General features: G+C 44.3%; 1 protein-coding gene across 1 annotated transcript in view; it reads left to right on the top strand.

The window, feature by feature from the left end:
* The first annotated feature begins 519 nt into the window (after positions 1-519).
* GAK (cyclin G associated kinase) overlaps positions 520-20,112 on the top strand; it is a 69,508-nt gene continuing 49,915 nt past the window's right edge. Inside the window, exons 1-4 of the mRNA XM_033174017.1 lie at positions 520-704; positions 15,219-15,280; positions 17,608-17,667; positions 18,153-18,267. Coding sequence (XP_033029908.1) covers positions 563-704; positions 15,219-15,280; positions 17,608-17,667; positions 18,153-18,267 — 379 coding nt within the window. The 5' untranslated portion in view covers positions 520-562. The remainder of the gene's footprint in view (positions 705-15,218; positions 15,281-17,607; positions 17,668-18,152; positions 18,268-20,112) is intronic.

Raw genomic sequence — 20,112 nt, 5'->3', positions numbered from 1 at the left:
AGAGCTTTTATTCCCCGCCCCCCTTCCTGTTGTAGATCTTCGCTCCCCCCTTCTTCCCTTGCGGGGAGGGCAGGGTTCGCCTCAGCAGCTCTTGGGCCGGCCCTGTGTGGGGCTTGCTTGGCCACCGAGGAGCCCTGGTAAACGGCGGCGCGGTCCCCGTTGGTGCTGCTTTCAACTCAGTGCCTGGAATCAGGTAGCGCGCCGACCCCTCTTCAATTTTTTCTCTCTATAACCTCTGCCTACGAGCGGAGGCGGGGAAATCGTCCCTCGAGCTGCGGGGCGGAGCTAGGATGCGAAGGTAGGCGGGGCGAGCGCGTTTGCCCCTCCTCCTCCTCCGACGAGCGTCGTTGGCGGAAACGGGTTTCGGCGATGGGCTGAGGGAGAGGAGGGAGGAAGCGGGTGTGTGGCGGCGGCGCGGGTGGTGGGGAGTACGGTGGCCGAGGAGGGTCAGGATTGGTGCTTGTGAAGCGGCAGGAGCGGGAGCGGCCGAAGGAACCGGCCTGGCGATCTGCTTCGTCCTCGGAGCTCCAGTCCCCGGCTACTGCGCCGGGCGGAGTTGGCCATGTCGCTGCTGCAGTCGGCGCTGGAGTTCCTGGCTGGGCCCGGCTCCTTGGGGGCCGCCAGCCGGGACCAGAACGACTTCGTGGGGCAGGTGGTGGAGATGGGCGAGATGAAGCTGCGGATCAAGAAGGTCATCGCCGAAGGTGGGCGGGCGAGACGGCGCGGGGGAGCCCTTCGGGGGCTCAGGGAGGCGACCTTGGGGGCTGGGGGAGCAGAGTGAAGCGGTGACCCCCAGGTTCTTTCTCGGGATCCCCTTTCCCGCCACCCCTTTCCCTCTTCAACAGCCTCTTCCTCTTCTCTCTCTTCCCCACTCCTCATTTCATTAATTGCAGTGAACACCTTAGAAATACCCAACCTAAGGCAGGAAATCGGTGAAAAACAAACAAGCCCATAAAATCAATAGTTTAAGAAGTAAGTCAACTACCACACCTGCTTTGTTACCTTTCTCTTCCTGATTTTTCTTAGTTAATAATAATAATAATAATAATAATAATATCAGGCACTGTACAGCAATGGAGAACAAAACAGGCCCTCTCAGCAGGCTGCGAATCTAAAGTTTGGCAGGAATGGAAAGTAAAAGGGAAGGAGGGTCTTGCAGGTGCAGAAAGGTAGGGCTGGTAATCGCCACTCACAAAAGCTCCAGTGTTTAGTGGCCGAAACTCTTTCCTAGCAGGGACATAAAATGGTGGGCACAGAGTCTCATCCGGCTAGGATCAGGGCCGAGTAAAGAAGGCAGCAATTTTCTATCAGTTGTTTGGTGTCAACATATAACAACTTAATTCCCTTACAACTTAATTATAACAGCTTAATTCATGCCTGGAATTCGCCTTCCCATTTCCTTATTAAGGAGCTGTTACTGTTTTACAGAGCTCCATAAAGGTTTGCCAACTTCTTTTTTCTAGCCGGGACTCCTCTGTTTAACAAGATCTGTATCTGGCGAAGCTTTTGCTGTATGGAGCTAAGCACTGGGGGAAACTTGTCTATTTGTGTGCTTCATGTTGCTGTTGAAGACAGACAGAATCATACCAACCAGGATAGTTATGCGGTAGATCCCCCACCCCTGTTGAACGGTTGTGGGTAAAGTGAAGAGAGGGCCCTAGATACTGGGGTTGGTGTAGCTTAGCTAACATAGAACATCACAGGTGCAATTTGGAGCTACCTTTATTTACAAGTCTCCATGTACAAGTGATGTGTTTGGGTTTGGAAGATACGACATTCAGAACTTCCAAACCCAAATGCATATAGCAGGCATGTCCAACAGGTAGATCGTGATCCACCGGTAGATCACTGGACGTCTGTGGTAGATCAGTGGTAGATCATTGCCTCCCCCCAAAGAAGCAGAACAACTGTAGCTCCCCTTAAAAAAGCTCAACATTTTACCACCTTCCTGAAAAAACTCAACAACTTTAACCCAAACCCCCCAAATGGGCCTTCCTCCTTTCTAAAAAAACAACTTTGACCTGAACCCCCCAAAAGGGGGTAGATCACTGCCAGTTTTTAACTCTGTGAGTGGATCACAGTCTCTTGGTTGTTGACCACCCCTGGCATATAGCACGCACAGCATATGAGTAACTTTGACATGTACGTCAGATGCATGTGTTTCCCTACACCTATAGAGGGGCAAAAGCTGCCTGTAAAACCTTAGAGAACATTATATCTGTGTCACCCTGTAGCATTGCTGTTTCTGTTTCAGCATTTGGTAGTAGCAACTGTGAACCTAGCTCTCTCTGAATTAGAGGTCTCCTGAATAATTAACTCAGTTTTGTGTTTGTCTCTGTGTAAATGTATATACAAGATGGTTAGCTGTGGACTTCTTCCCTGAAGGTAGTGGTTAGGTTGCAGAGATGTCATAGTTTCCCGAAGTGCTTTTATTAATGTTGGGGAAAACTGGATGTTTTGTTTCTTCCCACAAGCATGTTGGTTTTGATAGCGAATGCTGTGCGGCATGTTTGCATTGCAATTTCCTTCTGGATGACTGTGACATCATAAGTGACTCATGATACAACTTTTCCACCTGCCGTGCCATGTTCTGCCAGTTTTGAAGTTAACATTTTGCATTTTAAAGGCTTGGCTCTCGCTACTTAAATATGGCAATGCTCACCCTCTACTAAAAATTACGCAAGCAAGGTTGGCATCTTTCACTGGTTCACGAGTGCTTATTTTTTTTATTAAGTTTTTCAGAAACTCTTTGCTCTTTCTTTCCATAGTGACACATCTACCTCTTTCCTCCTGCCCTCTCCTGCGGCTTTTTTGAAAAAAAAAAATGACAAAGGTGATTCTCACCTCCATTATACCTGGAAGAGAGCCTGTACTGTTACCTTTCTGCCAGCTTGAACAGAACAACCCGGCAAAGGATAATATGTGGTTGGAGCAAGCTTTAAATATCTGGATAAACTCTACGGCATATTCTGCGCTGCTGGTCAGGTTGCCTGCTTGTGTGTTTGGGCATAGATTTGTGAAGATAGCCCTGTAAAAGTGAACTGAGCCAAGTGTCTCGGACTCTTAAGCAGGAGAAGGGTCAGTTAACTATTAATGATGTTGAAGACGGCTGGTGCCACTTTGCAAGCATTATGGCGCAAACCATATATTTTGGCCTTCGCACAGCAGAAGCATTGCCCCTGGTCGAGTTGTAGGCATAGGCAACATGGGATCTCTCTAGCTTTATGTGACTAGATATTTTGTGTCAAAATATATCAAACCTGTTCAACAAGGATCCAGTTAGCATTCCAATGCAGCCAGGGTTATGCCCCCAGAAGTGCTTTTGAACACACATCTGCAGTGTCTGTAGAAGTCGGTTCATTCATGTGACTATCTCTCACTCTGCTGGGGGTGATTTATGTTTCATAAGTTTGGCAGTTTGCAGTTTTGAAAGTCAGTTTTGCTTTTGTTGATAATAGGTATGTTTCCCGCTCCAAATTAGACTGGACTAAAGCAGAAGTGAATAAATAAGAGTGGTGTCCGATTTCTAATCTGACATTGAAGTTCTTGATCTCGTCTTTGATTTTTAACTAGGACGCTAAAAACTGAGATGTCCTTCTAATGTATGTTTAAAGACATAACTGTATATGCCTTTATAATTCACAGAAAGGAAAGCGTGCCTTTATACTGCAGTCAGGCTAGTTCACATGACAGTCATATGTTAAGACATGTACCTTTAGAATATTTAGATTTATTTTGTAGGTATTTGTCCAGCTTTTGGGTCCCTTTTCCCCTTTCTTTTGCTTTTCTTGGAAAAGTTGCATAGCAGTTCTATTAGAAGCTTTAGCCCTGTCCTGAGAAACCAGGCTTTACTACAGAAACAAACATAAATCGGGAAATGCCAGTTTCATGATTCAGTGGCTTTTAGATTGCTGTCCCAGGGAACTCGGGGGTTATCTGGAAGTGTATGAGTAATTCATTGATGGGAAGATTCGTAATGGTGAACTGTGTCTCCCTCCACTATTGATCTTACCTTACAGTGCAAAGCCACAGTTGTGTGTTGGGTGTAGCTTGTGATGCCCTTTCGATTCATGCAGGTTATTATTGAAGTTCCATATGCTTGGCTGATTGCCCCACCAGAACTGTGTATATTCACATTGGAACAAGAATGGACAGATGGCCCCCTGGGGATTACCTGTTCACTTGCTCTGATTTTCACCCAAATTATGATAAAATGTTTGTTTACTGTTTCATTCGTAACTTCTTTTCAGATTGTAAGAGGTAAAGACACAAAAACACAGACTCGGTTTCACAAAAGACAACAGTCAAACAAGATAGCTGCACAAGTTAGTGCGATTCCCAGGGCGTTTAGAAAACTCTTTTTATGATGGAAGGAAATGCCTACATTTCTTAATAAAAAACCGCTTGGAACAAACTGTTGTGTTGCGGCACCCCAAAGCAAATTCAAAAATGTTATTTCAGGATCACCTTGCATTAAGCAGTGTAGACACTTTCCACGAGATAAAGTATTTTTTTGGGAAATGTGTTGGGAATCATGCCACTTTGAACAGTTTTCTTTGTATTTTGTATAGCAGGTAAAGTCTGCATTTAACAATAGCATAACTTTAGGGATTGTAGGCAATTATGCAGATATGTCTGAGCAAGTGCAACAGGTTGGGTGGCCGGCAGATGAGTGAAAAATAGACAATGGAGTGAAATGGTACTATCATCCTACAATATAGCTTATTCATTGTAAAAGTGGGCAGTTGCCACCCTTTCTGTAAGTGAAAAAGAAGGGTGTTAGATGAGAGCTCATTGATTTTCTTTAATAAAGAATTAAATGCAGAATATGGCTGGTGCAGCACAACATTTCTTGCAGTGTTTTGGTCTGTCTTAGTTTTCTGACATGCTGTTTGAATGATCTCCCACATAGAAACTGCACACGAGGCAGAGAGGATTAAGGTAGCTCTACCTCCGATGTAATCATTTATTGAATGTAGGAAGCTTAACATGTGTATTTAGATTCCTCTACCCGTGGTATAAAGTGAAAACGCCCAGGATTCTATGATTTTGTTGTGTGTCAGGTGTAGAGCCGTGCTAAAGTTATCGAAATAATGGTGAGTCATGAGCCTAAAGGTTGGGTGTGAATGTCAGCTTGTCAGTGTCACTCTTCCAGATGTGACGTGACAAGATAAGAAGACTGAAAGACATTATTTCTCCTGACAGAGCTGCTTGAGCTCCTGCTCCCCATCCCAGTATCGCAGCCAGAGGAATGATCATGCTTGCCATTTGGAAAATGGCTTATTTAGAGAAGTAGCTGACATGATCCTCTTAACATTGCAGTTAAAGGTAAAGGTAAAGGGACCCCAGACCATTAGGTCCAGTTGTGTCCGACTCTGGGGTTGCGGCGCTCATCTCGCTCTATAGGCCAAGGGAGCCGGCGTTTGTCCGCAGACAGCGTCCGGGTCATGTGGCCAGCATGACAAAGCCGCTTTCTGGTGAACCAGAGCAGCGCACGGAAACACCGTTTACCTTCCCGCCGGAGAGGTCCCTATTTATCTACTTGCACTTTGACGTGCTTTCGAACTGCTAGGTGGGCAGGAGCTGGGGCCGAACAACGGGAGCTCACCCCGTCGCAGGGATTCGAACCGCCGACCTTCTGATCGGCAAGCCCTAGGCTCTGTGGTTTAACCCACAGCGCCACCTGGGTCCCAACATTCCAGTTAGGAAATTTACAAAAGTAGAATGCAAAATAATGGAGTTTTGTTTTTTTAAAATAAAAAAATACCGCTCCACAAAACTTCTCTAATTCATGCATGCACTCCAACTGAGTTGTCTCTGGTTTGATATGTTGTTGTTGTTGTTGTTGTTGTTGTTGTTGTTAATTAAATTTATGTACTGCTCTATACCTGGGGGTCTCAGGGCGGTTCACAGAATAAAATCAAGACATAAAACCACAAAATACTTAATAAAAACAAAACAACAACCCAATAGGCCCCCCAAATACATTTTAAAAGGGCATAGGATGTAAATCGGATCAACCAAAGGCCTGGTTGAAAAGTAACCTTTTTGCCTGGCGCCTAAAGGTGTATAATGAAGGCGCCAGGCGAACTTCCCTGGGGAGAGCATATGTTAAAATATTCCTTGGAAATAGGGGCTTGCACATTTTATAAAAGGGTGACATTTAAAAAAAATCAGCGAACGAGAATATAAAAATGTCAAACCCCCGCTAACTTTATGGTGAGTTGCTGTGGTAGTTATCATTAGGTTTCATTTTGGAAAGTTCAGATAGGCACAGGGCAGATGTAATGCTTCTGGTCTCCATCCTTTGAGCTGGCCACATGTTTTGTTTCTTTACTTCCCAGGCCCCTCTTACACTTTCAGATTCCCCCCTGCCTTTCTCCACGATGACCATGGCCAGATTCCCTCTTAGCCATGGTTATCATTAACTAGGGTTTGCAAACCACCTTCAAACCCTGGTTACCATGGAATGCTGGTTAATGTTAGTTAACCATTGGTAAGGTTGATGCAGATGTAACTCTTTAACCACAATTAAGACTGTCACAGAAAGGAGAGGAATCAGAAGCGAGAAGGGTGCTTGTGTTCATTTGTCTTTAGATACATCTGCATTGTGGTATTTTAAAACATTCCCTCAAGCTATGTGGGTTCACTGATACCAATGTGTTGGGGTTCCTCAGAAGTATTTGTGGTCTACTGTATCTCTGACTGGCAATTTGTGTCAAGCTGTGTGTCAGGGAACTGTCCCCAGCTCAGCGCAGGGTGGTGGAGGGTCTCTCGGGATGTTACAGAGAGCCCCGACCCCACCTGACCAGCAGCACCTCCCCTCCCAGCGGAGGAAGCAGTGATGTCTCTAGTGGGGAGGGGCATGCTGCTCAGAGGCTGGAGAGCAGAGGCTCTGGAGATGTTGGAGAGACCCTGCACCCCCCTTGTCCAGCGGGCGAGGAGGGAGACACGCCATTTCCGTCACCCCAAGTGCGCAGAGCGGTGAAATGCAAGGAGGGGAGGCGGAGATTTCGCATACCGAAGCTCTTGTGTTGGGGTCCCAGCTGGAAGGGGCCACTCCCGGATTCTGCTAGTGACTGATACAGACATGAACTTGTAGCTCTGCACTGTAAATAGTATGCACAATAAAACTACTAAAAGACAGGTCGGAGTCTTGCCTGTTTACTCACGAGCAACCACCCTGAGAACCTTACAGTGTGTCTTAGTGATGAGTTCTGAGAAGTCATTGCCGCTTTCCATCTCCAGATGTTTTAGGGGAGGCCTATGAAATGTTGATGCTTTCATGTAGCTGTAATTGCCTTCCACTAAGTCTTGGAAAGATATGGACAAAAATTTAGAGGAGGAAATTGGTAGAAAAGGGCATTGAACTGAGTAGGAAGCAAAGGCTGTAACAGAGATTGGAGACCTGTGGCTTTTCAGATGTTCCTGAACTACAAATCTCAACTCCCACCATCCCTGATCATCGGCCATGTTGTCTGGGGCTGATAGGAGCTTGGCACTCTCTCTCTCTCTCTCTCTCTCTCTCTTCCTCCTCCTCCTCCTCCTCCTCCTCCTCCTCCTCCTCCTCCTCCTCCTCCTCCTCCTCCTTCTTCTTCTTCCCTTCATCTGAAGATCATAGGACCAAAAGTTTTCCCTACTCTTGGGCTATAACTTTAAATTTATCTCTTCTTTGAGTCCTCCTTCAAGCATTTCCATCACAAATTCCCAATATTCTTTGGAGAGAAAAAATATTAAAGTGGTGTAACACTCCTCATACACACAGATGAGTCTTTAATGTGGTTATGCTCTTAGAAACTAAGATCTGACTGCTGCTGTCAGAATGTAGTAATTTTTCGAAGTTCTAAGAACTTTTGATGCTCATTATCTCAGCAATCCTGAAGCTTTACCAAGTACCTGGTGTTTACATTGCAACTGGATATTTTTTCCAATCTTAAGAGAAAAGTCAGGACGTTGACTGGTAGAGAATTTTTAAAGGCTCTGTTCAGGAGGAGGGAATTGATTTTTGATATGCAAATGCCATAGTGGGCCAGGCTTCAAAGGATGTGACTGGACAGTAAGGTGTCTCAGGAACATAGCAATTAGTGAAGTATGCCTAAATGATGGGGCATTTCATCCTTCCGGTGATGTATAAGATGTCAAGGAACTACAATGGAAGACACAGCAAAGTGGATTGCAATAGCAAGCCAGTGTGCCATAGAAATCTAGACCTTAATATGCTCTCTGGAATCTTTGGTTTGTTAGCAAGTGCTGGAGAATCCTCCTTTTCTGCCTGTCAAAGTCCATTGAAGCATAAAGTTTGCAGTGGTATGCAGCCAGATGCTTTTGGGAAGATCATAAATGGGGCAATTGCAGTCATGGTGGATATGTCTGTCACAGGCTTGTCTTTGTGAATTTGTATAATTTTTAAAACACATTTTTTAATTTAAAATTTAATTCTTTGCTAATGTTAGTTAGCAAATCTTGTGGCTATAATTTCCACAAGCTAGTTACGAGTTGTGTAAAATAGGTTTAGGATCAACAGGGGCGTTCTTAGCCCCTTGGCTGCTCGGGGCGGGAAGGCAAGAGGCACCCCTGGGGGCGGGGGCATCACGGTGCGTGCGTGCGTCATGACGCACGCGACGCCCCGACCCCGGGGTTGCTGGGCGGTGGCACCCCTTCGTGCCGTGGCTGCTCGAAGGGGTGCCGGGCGACGGATTTGGGAGTCTCTGCGGGCTGCAAAGCCTCCCGAATCCGCCGGCCGGGCTCCCTTGGCGGAGCGCAAGTTGGGGCAGGGAGAGGGGTGGGCCAGCGAGGAGGGGGTGGCACCCCACCTCGCTAGCCCGCCCCTTGCCTCCATGCCGAGCTCCGCCGCTGGAAGGGGGGGGACTATTTTCGGCACTGCCGGGGCTGAGCCGCAGGGGCGGCCAGCAAGGGGTGACACCCCTTCTGGCCGGCCACCCCTGCGGCTCCACCCCGGCAGTGCCGAAAATAGCCTTAATTTTTTAAAAAAATTAATTATTTTTTTAAAAGTCCAGGGGGCGGGGCCACAGCCCGAAGTGTCACACTCAGCGGGGGCGCTGCCCGGGCCCCCCCGCCCCCCCGCCCCCTTGCTTCGCCCCTGAGGATCAACAAATATTCACAACATTTATTTTTTTTAATGAGAGGTCCCAAATTCTAGCATTATATGAAGTAGAGAATTCAGATAGCGCTAACCATCTAGGAGCACTTAAACTTGACAAAAGCCCACAGTCTCTTCAGAATGGGGATAAAGTGTCTTTTTTTGAAACAGCCGTCTTGGATTTGTGTATGTCTCAGACTTTTAAAAATTTGTACACTATTATGGCTTCTTTTCCGTACCCTAGAATCTTTGAGCTGTGGTGCTTTCTCTACAATAGAGAATCTTTACAATAGCAATATGAATTTTTCTGTAACTGCACCCCAGCCCAATAGATACTTGGGAAAGGAATTGGAATTATTAATTGGGGAGGAAGTTGCCGGCACAATAATTTAAATAGCATAGAGCCCACATTGCAGTGTTCTTGGTGTTGGCTTGTTGCATTAAACATAACTTGAACGCTTGCTTGAATAAGAAGTATTAGTTGAAACTGTTTTACCTAAGCCTCTTTATATCTCCACATTCTTCAGTTTTAAGCTTCTTGGCATACCAAAAAATGTTGGAATCTGAAGTGCCTTTGAATAACAGTGGGGAATAATGTAGTTTCTACATTATGAGTTTCTAACACTGTCCTCACAAACCATTGCAATCTGTTTACGCGAACATAACATGGGGGGACCAGAAAATTTGTCTTGCGGTGATGACACAAAACGCAGAGTAGAAGCCATTAAAACAATGCTGTTCGGCGAGTGGATTTAATGATATGTATGAAGTAACCTCCAAGCTGTTCTGAGCCCTGTTCAAGTAGCTTCTTTTTCCCTGTGAGAATAATTTGTATTGTTTTGAAAAAAATAAATAAATTCTCCCACCCACCCACCCACTTCCCCAAATTCCTGGGAAGATACACAATAGTAGTTTAAGTAGCTTCTGATCTAGCTAATTCTTAGCTGCCTGCTTTCCGTTTTGCATGGCAGGTAGTGAAATGGAAGATAAACAAAAACTATTAAGCTGTTCAGCCATTCACGAGGGTGGTTTTTATGGAGGGCGTAGAAAAATACCAAACTGCAAGACAGTCTTAAGCAGAGGAGTCAATTATAAAGCTCACTGTAGTCTTGTCAAATTGGCCGGCTTAAAGCTCTAATAGTGCTTCTGAACACAAGACAACTTTCAGTATCCTTTGGCACACATTGTTTAAGGGCTTTTTATGAGAACGGGAGGGACACTTGCATGTGGTTAACATTTCCACTTAATGATCAGCAGCCTTGGAAGTTCCATGGTGGTAAATAATCCTGTGTTCATTCTCAGGATTTTGACATTTTATTTTAAGGTGTTTAAAGGAGTGAAATTATAATTTCTCAGATACACGGGGGGAAATGCCAACAGTGGGTGTTTAGATTTAAATGCTTAGAGAAGTTTTGTTCCCTGAGAAATAATTTATGCCCAGATCTTAAAAGTGTCTGTATTTTAGCTCGACACAAGGGGACATTTTTAAACTAGAGAGCTTCTTTCTCACATCTGTTTTCAAGTCTTAAGATGGGTAACAGTTTCATCTCATTCATTTTTATAACTCTTCTGAGAGAGAGCTTACATTCTGTTACTTTTTGTAAATGGTGGTGAATTGATTATTGTGACTACGTTTTCCTTGTTTCTGTAACCTTGCAACAATCTAGTTTTCTGTGGTTTTGGCTTGGTGCCTGGATGCTAAACCATAAATGCATACAAATGTACTCATTTTTTTGCTAGGTTCTTGCCCCTGTCCATTGCATTAATAGCGATGTAAAGGTCTTAAGTTTATTCTCAGCTCCAGTTTCCTGTGAATGCCAGGATTGCTCCTGCTTTTTAACTCCTTCCTGTTAACCAATGGGAGCAACAAATTAGGTGTTGCATCCAAACTGGAGAGCATGGTTTGTTTCACTGCAAACAAACCATGATTAGCTGAGAATAAACCCTTAGTTTAACACAGGGGTCAGCAACCCAAGGCCCGTGGGCCACAAGCGGCCCATAGGGGTCGTTTTACCAGCCCCCAAGCCGCCCCCGAACCGAGCTGTCTGCTCGGCAAGTCCCCTTGCGCATAGAAACATATTTGTGATGTGAAAAAACCTGTGAGTTGATGGACACACACGCACACACACAGTCTATTTTTGTTGATGCATGAATTGAGGATGCCCAATTTTTGGTAGGGACTCTCTCCACACCTCTTTTGCATCCTGGTCAGTAATATGAGGAAAAGGTCATATGTTTAGGAATCATGCTAGTCCTGTCTCAGACTGCAAGCTGCCTTACACATTGAGCCAAAATTATGTGTGTATTAAACCTGAAAACCATGTCACTAGAACACCTCATAAACTAAATCCAAAGGTAGTTTGGATTCTTTAGTTTTAAATCTAGAGTTGTTATATTAGCCTGATTAAGGAACAACATTGCTATAGGCTTTCTGTCCTGATTTATTTATTTGACGGCTTTACTACCCCAGCTGTTCAGTACAATTCCCAGAGTGGCTTTGTATGAGAGAGTGATACGGCTCTTCCTCAGTTTTGTGTAGGTGTGAGAATGTCACAGAACTACATTTTTTTGAGGCTATTTGTGCCAGGTTTGTGCACTCTTCTAAATGCAAGTTTTGGCATCGTCTTTGTAAGGCTGTGGTTTAGCTGGTTTAGGCCGAATGGCGTGTTTTTATAAAAGCCAGAAGGCTGAAGTACTGTATTGGTTGGTGATGTTTGTTCTTCTCCTCTCTGCACAGGAAGCCCACAAGCATTATGAAAATTACTAAGGCTGCATAAGCACTATACCCTTTAAAGCACATTCTTTCCCTCAAAGAATTCTGGGAACTGTAGTTTACATCTCACAGAATTAGAATTCCCAGCAACCCTTAAACTGCAGTGCCCAGAATTCTTTGAGGGCAAAATTGTGCTTTGAAGGTGTATTGTGGGCACAGCCTAAGGACAGGGGTGCCCAAACCTTTTTCAAAGGGGGCCAGATTTGATGAAGTGAACATGCGTGAGGGCCGACCAAAGTAGTCTTGTCAAAGTTGTTGTTGAGCTTTTCTTAGGATTGAGCTTTACTTAGAATTGAAGTTGTTGGACCTTGTAAGATTTCAGTCAGTAATAACCCCCTGCAGATTTTCACTAATAATTCAAGCCTTCTTTGCCAATTAATTCAACGTAGGAGTTCTTCTATTCCATTTATGGGAATTTAATGCTTATTAGCAAAACCCCACTCCCGTGTGTGTGTGTGTGTGTGTGTGTGTGTATATATATATATATATATATATATATATATATATATATATATATGGGCGGTTATATTTCTTAAGGCAGTGGAAGTTTCAAGAGAACAGATCTTTCTTCCTTCTTCCGGCCTTAAGTTATTTATTGTTGTGATGTGGCAGGTTTTTGATTTATTTCCAGGCCCGGACTTCCTGTGCTCCTGAGGCATTAGGGACTTCATGCCTTGAATATTTTTGTGGGATTTTTGCCCATGATCTCTTGAAACATCAGCCAAACTGCAAGCAAGCTTTAACAAACAGAGGACATAGATCGTGAGAGGACATATATTCTAATAATATCTGGGTTTCGTCCTAACCAGGGCTGGTATCACCACGAAGCACACATTTCTACAAAATAAATAAATGAACCTTGAGGTACCCTGAGACAGAAAATAGAGAAAAGCAAAATAAATATCTAAAAATTCTTAAGTTATAGAAGATAAAAGAATCAGGCATTAAAACAATACGTTAAGCCAGGCATGGCCAAACTTGGCCCTCCAGATGTTTTGGGACTACAATTCCCACCATCCTGGACCGCTGGTCTTGTTAGCTAGGGATGATGGGTGTTGTAGTCCCAAAACATCTGGAGGGCCAAGTTTGGCCATGCTTGTGTTAAGCAAACATTAAGACAACAGTAAACTAAAAAAAAAAAAAAAAAAATTGGCCACCACAGTTTAAGTTGACTGTGGCAACTTCAGTAATTGCCTAAAAACAATTAACAAAATCTAGTTGAAGACTGTCATCTGTGAGAGTTTGAAGCTTCCTTTATTTGTGTTTTGGGTTGGTGCACAATAAACCAGTCTAAAACATATCAGGATTCCAGGAAGAGACTGCTGGAGTTGCAAATGAAGCAGCACTGTGATTCAGGAATAAGATGCAATTTTGCAAAGAAACTTTTGACTGTGACTGAGTTATACCTATGACTCAGCCAGGGAGTGTTTCCTGTTAACAGGGAACGTATTTTTGTTCAGAGCTCGTGTTTTGCAATCACCCACTCAACAGTCTGAGAGTACAAATCATGTGCTTATGATAGCAAATTACAATACCTGGACCCAGTTAATCATGTTCTTGAATCCTTTCTCAAACCATAGCCTCCTAGGTCTGTGAGTGATGTGCTTTTAAAGGGCAGGTTGTCAGCATTCAGTTTTAAAATAGTCCCACTTAAGGTTTTTGGCAAGCGTGCCACAAATTGAGCTCTAGCTCGAAGAGAAGCTCGACACTCTAGTGTGTGCTGCAGTGCATATGCATTCCCAGGGTCCCTTTAGTATTGCCCAGTGGCATAGTGTGGGTTGCCAGTGTCTGGGGCCATGAGGAGTGGGGTGGGAGGGAAATGGACCGAGTACACATGGCATTCAACTGCCTAACAGTGTCTGCGTCACCCAGGAGATCACAGCCGTAAAGATAAGAAATGAAGAGCCCTTCCGTTATTTGGAGAGGTCACTTCCTGGTTTGCAGGGAGAAGATGTTTTCAGTGGAGCCCAGCGATGGAAGCGCACAGCTGTATTGAGGCAGTGCTGGGTGTTGAAATTTTGTGCCCCTAAGAATATTGTGCTTGGGGCAACTGCCCCTGTAGCTTCCCCACGCTTCTCCACTTGTATTGCCTGCAATGCAAGAGGGAGATGCAGGCAGGAGGTCTTGCTGGTTACCATCTGCAGGGCCAAAGAATCATGGTTCACCAGTAACTTATGTGTTGTTGTTGTTCCAAGACTATAACATATAGTGTAAAAGAAGAGCAGAGCCATACAAGTACTGTTGTACCTTGGAAGTCGAAAGGAATCTGTTCTGGAAGTCAGTTCGACTTCCAAAACGTTTGGAAACCAAAGCGCGGCTTCTGATTGGCTGCAGGAAGGTCCTGCAGCCAATCGGAAGCTGCGGAAGCCCCGTCGGACGTTCAGCTTCCAAAAAAAGTTCGAAAACTGGAACACTCGTTTCTGGGTTTTGATTGTTTGGGAGCTGAAACGTTTGGCAACTAAGCCGTTTGAGATCCAAGGTATGACTATCTTATATCTATTGTAATCTGTAAGCAAATTTGGATCACCTACTTAAACATCAGCCTTAATAAACCACAATTAATATCTCCCTTGGTACAGTTATATAATGAGCCTAAATGAATTCATATTAATTCTGATTTTTCTACTTTCCTGGTCTATAAACTCTGAGATACACTCTCTCGATATACTGTATATATATGTGTGTGTGTGTGTGCGCGTGTGCATACGCACACACACGCACACACCCCTCCACAACTTCTATCCTTAATTTTTTTAATATATGAAATTTCTTCAGCTCTTTAAAATCTTTTGATTCAGGAGGTATCCTGCAGTGTTAATACAAGCAATTCAGCGTTTAGGCTGTTTTTCCTTTCTGACATCCAGTGTGGTGCTGGAGTTAGAGTGTTGGACTAGCACCTTGGGAGACCAGAGTTCAAATCCCCAGTTGGCTATGAAGCTAACTGCCTCTCAGCCTAACCTACCTTGTAGGGTTGTTGTGGGGATTAAATGAGGAGGGTGGGGGGAGAACCATGTACGCTACCTTGAGCTCCTTGAAGAAAAAGGTGGAATGTAAATGCAAAAAACAACAAAAGGAATATAAAGGACTCTGTACTCTCCTGCTGGTTCCTCTAACTCAGTTCCTAGTTATGAACAATACAAGCTTTAATGCTGGTATGTTTGTTTGTGTTGCTTGTCTTGAATTAAAGGTGTCATTTTGCACGTGCACAAGCCTCTTCTGGCACAGTGTACTGTACCCTGCTTCCCGTCCTGGGCGATCACTCCGTGCTTGTGTTAGATTGCCTTAATTTACTGGAAACATTTCAGTTTCACCATCATCTCTCTTTTTTTCTCTCTCTCTCCTTAGGTGGCTTTGCTTTTGTATACGAAGCTCAGGATGTTGGAAGTGGCAAAGATTATGCTTTAAAGGTAAATATCCTCAGTTTCTTGGGACTCAGTGCATGTCTTTACATTGTTGACATGGTTAACAGTAAGGCAGCAAACATGAAAATACCCATAGCTTATAATGAATCCATTCGGAAGCCATGTATGTCCTAGTTGGAAGGAAGCATCTCTCTCTCTCTCTCTCTCTCTCTCTCTCTCTGTGTGTGTGTGTGTTTAATTCTAACGGCATGTACAGAGGTTTGTGGTGATGATTTGTACAATTAGTAAAGTAGGAGGCTAACAGTTGATGGTGCCAGAGCCAGTGATGGGCAGAGCCAATTAATTCTAGTTTGTTCCTCATCCTTCTCCTTGTTAAGTTATACAGGCATTGCCGCCGCCTGGACTGTTCATAACTAATAAGGCAGACAGTGGGGGCTAGCTAAGAGCAGACTGAGGTTTGGGGGCAGTGCATCATTCGCCCTAATTGGCTAACCTTTGCTGCTATTTAGTAGTTTATATACTTTCTTGCTGCACCTGAGAAGTAAATGATTGCTTTGCCAAGTGCCGGCATTCCTGCTTCACGGTGTGTCTGTCGGGCACCTTCCTTTCTAGTGCATCGCTACTGTGGAGAATCATTGGGATCTTGCCATTCGGGGTTTGAATGGTTTTGCAAACTCATCTGAAACAATAGCAGGAGGATAATGGTGTCCCTTTTTTCCCAATTGGCTTTTGTTTCAGAACAACCTAGAATAGCTTTCAGTGTTAAACCTTTGCCTCAGGCTTTTGCTTATTGCTTTTTTGATATATATATAAATTGCAAGCCCTTTAACTTGCACCAGATGCTTCCAGAGCATTGAAACAATGAAATACTTAGAGGTGTGCATTTGGATAGTTCTGGGGTATAGCGTCATCGATGCTACGTAAACACTTAAAAGAATAAATAAGCCATGAAACCTTAGCCTGCACCCTCCCCGGGACTAAAGTTGTCATTAGTGAATGTGTCAGAGCAACTTACGAGTTAGCTATTACCACGAGACTGGTGTTCCTTCTGCCTAGGATACTTCTGCCCCAGAGTAGATTTGTTGAAAACATAATATTTGTTACATTTCTTAAAACATACAAGCCTTTCTTCCTCTGAGTGATATAAGGGGCTCTGAGTGATATTTTGGTTTCATAATGGACCTGTAAGGTAGATCAAACTGAGAAGCAGTGACTTGTCCAAGGGCACCCACTGAATGTCATGGCTGAGTCAGAAATTGAATGTGGGACAAGACACCATATCATGCTGGCATTTGTAGCCATATTTCTCCATAACGGGTAGGTAGCAAACTTCTGGTGGCCTAAAATTGGGGAGGTGTGAAGGAAAGCCCTCTTCTTAACTTGTAAAACAGACTCTGGTGTCATTATAAGAAGGTTGTAGAGACTCTAGAAGGATCTTCAAGACCTTCTTATAATGGTGCTGCACCAGAGGGAGAGAAATGCATGTAAATGTGCGAAGCCTCCAGCCCATGTGTGCTCATGAGTGTACGCGCATATGCACTTTTTTCTCTGTGAAGGAGAAATGATTACGAATAGCACTGAGTGCTTAAGCTTTGCCTTCTGAAACAGCGTGCTTATAGAGGTTACATGTGTTCAACAGTTGGTCATTAACCAGAATAATCTGCAACTTTCCAAGTGAAAAATTAAGATTCCCGGGAATTTGCACTAGGCACTAAGCATGCACAAGGTTTTAAGTCGCAAGCAACACCTCCTGCATGTGGAATTGCAGAAATCTGAAAGGTGTTTCCATGCAAAGCAACATTCCTCAACTGGATGCCGTTGGTATATTGTTGGACTACAACTCCCATTGGCCATGCAGCTGGTGTCTGATGGGAGTCGTGATCCGACAAAATTTGGAGAGCATCATGTTGAGGGGGACTGTTACACTGGGCTAAGATTCTCTCCCCAAAATATGTTGGAACTATTCTTGCAAGTGACTTCATAATGGTAACGTAATTTGAACTTTTTAAGTGATGGGTCTCTGGTGCTGCCATGCTTCTTGTCACCAGTGCTTCACAGTGGATATTGAAGATGGCAAGGCAGGCTGTTCCCTGATATTCACGTGTGGGCTGTGAAATGTCTCATTATATAAATAATAAGAATATATGCTGTCATAAAAAAGACTGATATTAATTCATTGGAAAGATAATGCCATGTCTCTCTATGATCAATGAATAGAAGATATGGCAACTCTAGCAACACAGGAACAGATCGCTTTTTGATTTTTGCAGATTGTGTATGGATAAATGCAACAATATTTGGAATCCATTCCTAAAAAGCATAATGCCTTGTTAACAATTTTACATTTCTATAACATCTTTATTTCCTGACAGAGATTATTATCTAATGAAGAAGAAAAGAACAAAGCCATCATTCAAGAAGTTTGTTTTATGGTATCCTTTTAGAGACAACCTGAAATGCTTTGGGTAAAGCAGTCCTTAATTATACAGTTATGCATATCCGTCTTTGGTTGTCACAGGTTGTCTAAGGGATCATATCAGTGGTAGTTCAGAATTTCCATAGTTTGGTACAAATGATCCTTCTTTTTGTTTGTGACACCTGAATTTCTTCTGACATGTTAAGTGAAGGCATACAGATTAAAATTTTGGCTTGTCTTAATTTTCTCAATTCACAAAGGCACCATAAAAAGAAATGTGCTGTGTGACCTGTTCTTATTTCTTAAAACATAATTGGAAATGTTTCTGTAGTGGTAGATTTGCCTGCACACTCCCTCCCTCCAGAGGAAGCTGGGAATTACAATGGATTTGGGACTGTAATCTCTCAAGGAAACGAGCTGTTCTTTATTGTATAACCTGGCTGCAAAAGATGTGTTCCAAATCTAGCAATCTTTGAAACTTTAACAGATGAAATCCTCTAGAAAAAGCTATCTGGTCACCCGAACGTTGTCCAGTTCTGCTCTGCTGCATCGATTGGAAAAGAGGAATCTGATACTGGGCAAGGGGAGTTTCTTCTGCTAACCGAGCTTTGCAGAGGTAAAACGATAACTTATATGAGATCTTTATTGTTTGGTGGACTAATCTAGCAGTTCAGCCAAGCTGGTCCTCCCATTAGAGATGACTGTGGTGAGGCTGGTCGAAACAGCCTTCCAGCTTTGTAAATAAGCTGACCAATTTTACTTAGCCAGCAAAAACTTCTAGTGGCCAGCTGAGGTCTTGGCATGCCGAGGAGGAACAAGAGACCTCTGCTACTACATTTCTACGCCAGGCACATTTCTATGCCTCCTGGCAGCCCACTTTGGTTTTGATGCTGGATGCTGAGAAGGGATGGAGCCCTCCATTCCTTCATGGAACTCCTTGCTATGGCTACTGGGCTCATGCCCAGTAAAATAAGGCTGTTTTCTTTTTCAATTATATTTTACCAAGTTTCAACATTTTTAACATACACAATCAAAATACAATTTTATCTTTTCTCTTGATTTCCCACCTTGTTTTCCATGGAGTTGTTGCTTCTCCCCTTCTGCTGCACCCTATCTTCTATCTATTAAATCAGGTTAAGGCTGTTTTCTTGTCACAAAGGGGTTGCCACTTACAGCCAGTGTCACAGATCTTGTCCACCAGGTAGGGTGGAGACGCTACGCTAGCTTCCCGGAAGCTGAACTTTCCAGTTGTTGCTTCCTGGGAGGGAGAGGGGCAGGACGGTTGGTGCGGTGCAGATGCACAGGCAGAGCCAATCCAGCACTCTTTCTGGTGCGTTCACACTGCACTGACGTCTGGGCTGCATCACCTCTTGGTAAAGCAACTGTGACCCACCTGCCTGGAAGCTAGCACAGCAGCTCTTCCCAACCCGGCAAGCTACTTCGCAAGTCACTCTCACATCTATGGATATGTTGTTCTATGCTGCGGGTTCTTAGAGTACAGCCTCAGCCCCCCCCCCCCCCAGCCCTGCATTTGCCCTGTGCCTGTGCCTGATGTCAGGTCTTCTTTTTTAACAACCATGTGTTGCATGTGTTTGTCTAAAGCCAAGTTGTGAGCCCCTCCTCATTTACTGGTGCTCCTTTCGAGCCAGGTACCCACACAACCAGGAGTCCCGATTGTGCAGAGCCCCTATACCAGTGTTTCCTAATGTTGGGTCTCCCAACTCCTCACTGCCCTATATACAAAGTGAAGCTTGCTCGTTGGCCTTCTTATGCAGACACTAGCATGCAATACAATGTGGTTTGGATGCAGGTGGCGCTGTGGTCTAAACCACTGAGCCTCTTGGGCTTGCCGATCAGAAGGTCAGCGGTTTGAATCCCCGCGATGGAGTGAGCTCCCGTTGCCCTGTCCCAGCTCCTGCCAACCTAGCAGTTCGAAAGCACGCCAGTCCAAGTAGACAAATAGGTATCGCTGTGGCGGGAAGGGAAACGGCGTTTCCGTGAGCTCTGGCACTCGTCACAGTATCCCGTTGTGCCAGAAGTGGTTTAGTCATGCTGGCCACATGACCTGGAGAGCTGCCTGTGGACAAACGCCGGCTCCCTCAGCCTGAAAGCGGGATGAGCGCCGCAACCCCATAGTCGCCTTTGACTGGACTTAACCGTTGTGGGGTCCTTTACCTTTACAAGGTGGTTGTCCCCCTCCCCTTTTTTAATAAGAAAAGGAATATCCAATGTTTGGTTGTGTGCCTTACACGCAAGCAATCCATGCATCGGTCTCCCCTGACCCCTCTCTCATAACCTTCTTGTTTATCGGAAACCACGTTGGGAAAGGCATTTTAAATTGCCGTAGAAATGATTGGCTCTTCTTTCCTCCCACACAGTTATTCTTTTTTCTTCTTCTCCCCATCCCCTGAAGACGGATATTAATTAGGGCTGTGAGCTTTAATCACAGCTTTAATTGCCG

The sequence above is a fragment of the Lacerta agilis genome, chromosome 16 (genome assembly GCF_009819535.1).
Source record: "Lacerta agilis isolate rLacAgi1 chromosome 16, rLacAgi1.pri, whole genome shotgun sequence".
Lineage (NCBI taxonomy): Eukaryota > Metazoa > Chordata > Lepidosauria > Squamata > Lacertidae > Lacerta > Lacerta agilis.
The sequence above is the reverse complement of the archived record's forward strand: the minus strand, read 5'-3'. Positions and strand labels throughout refer to the sequence as shown.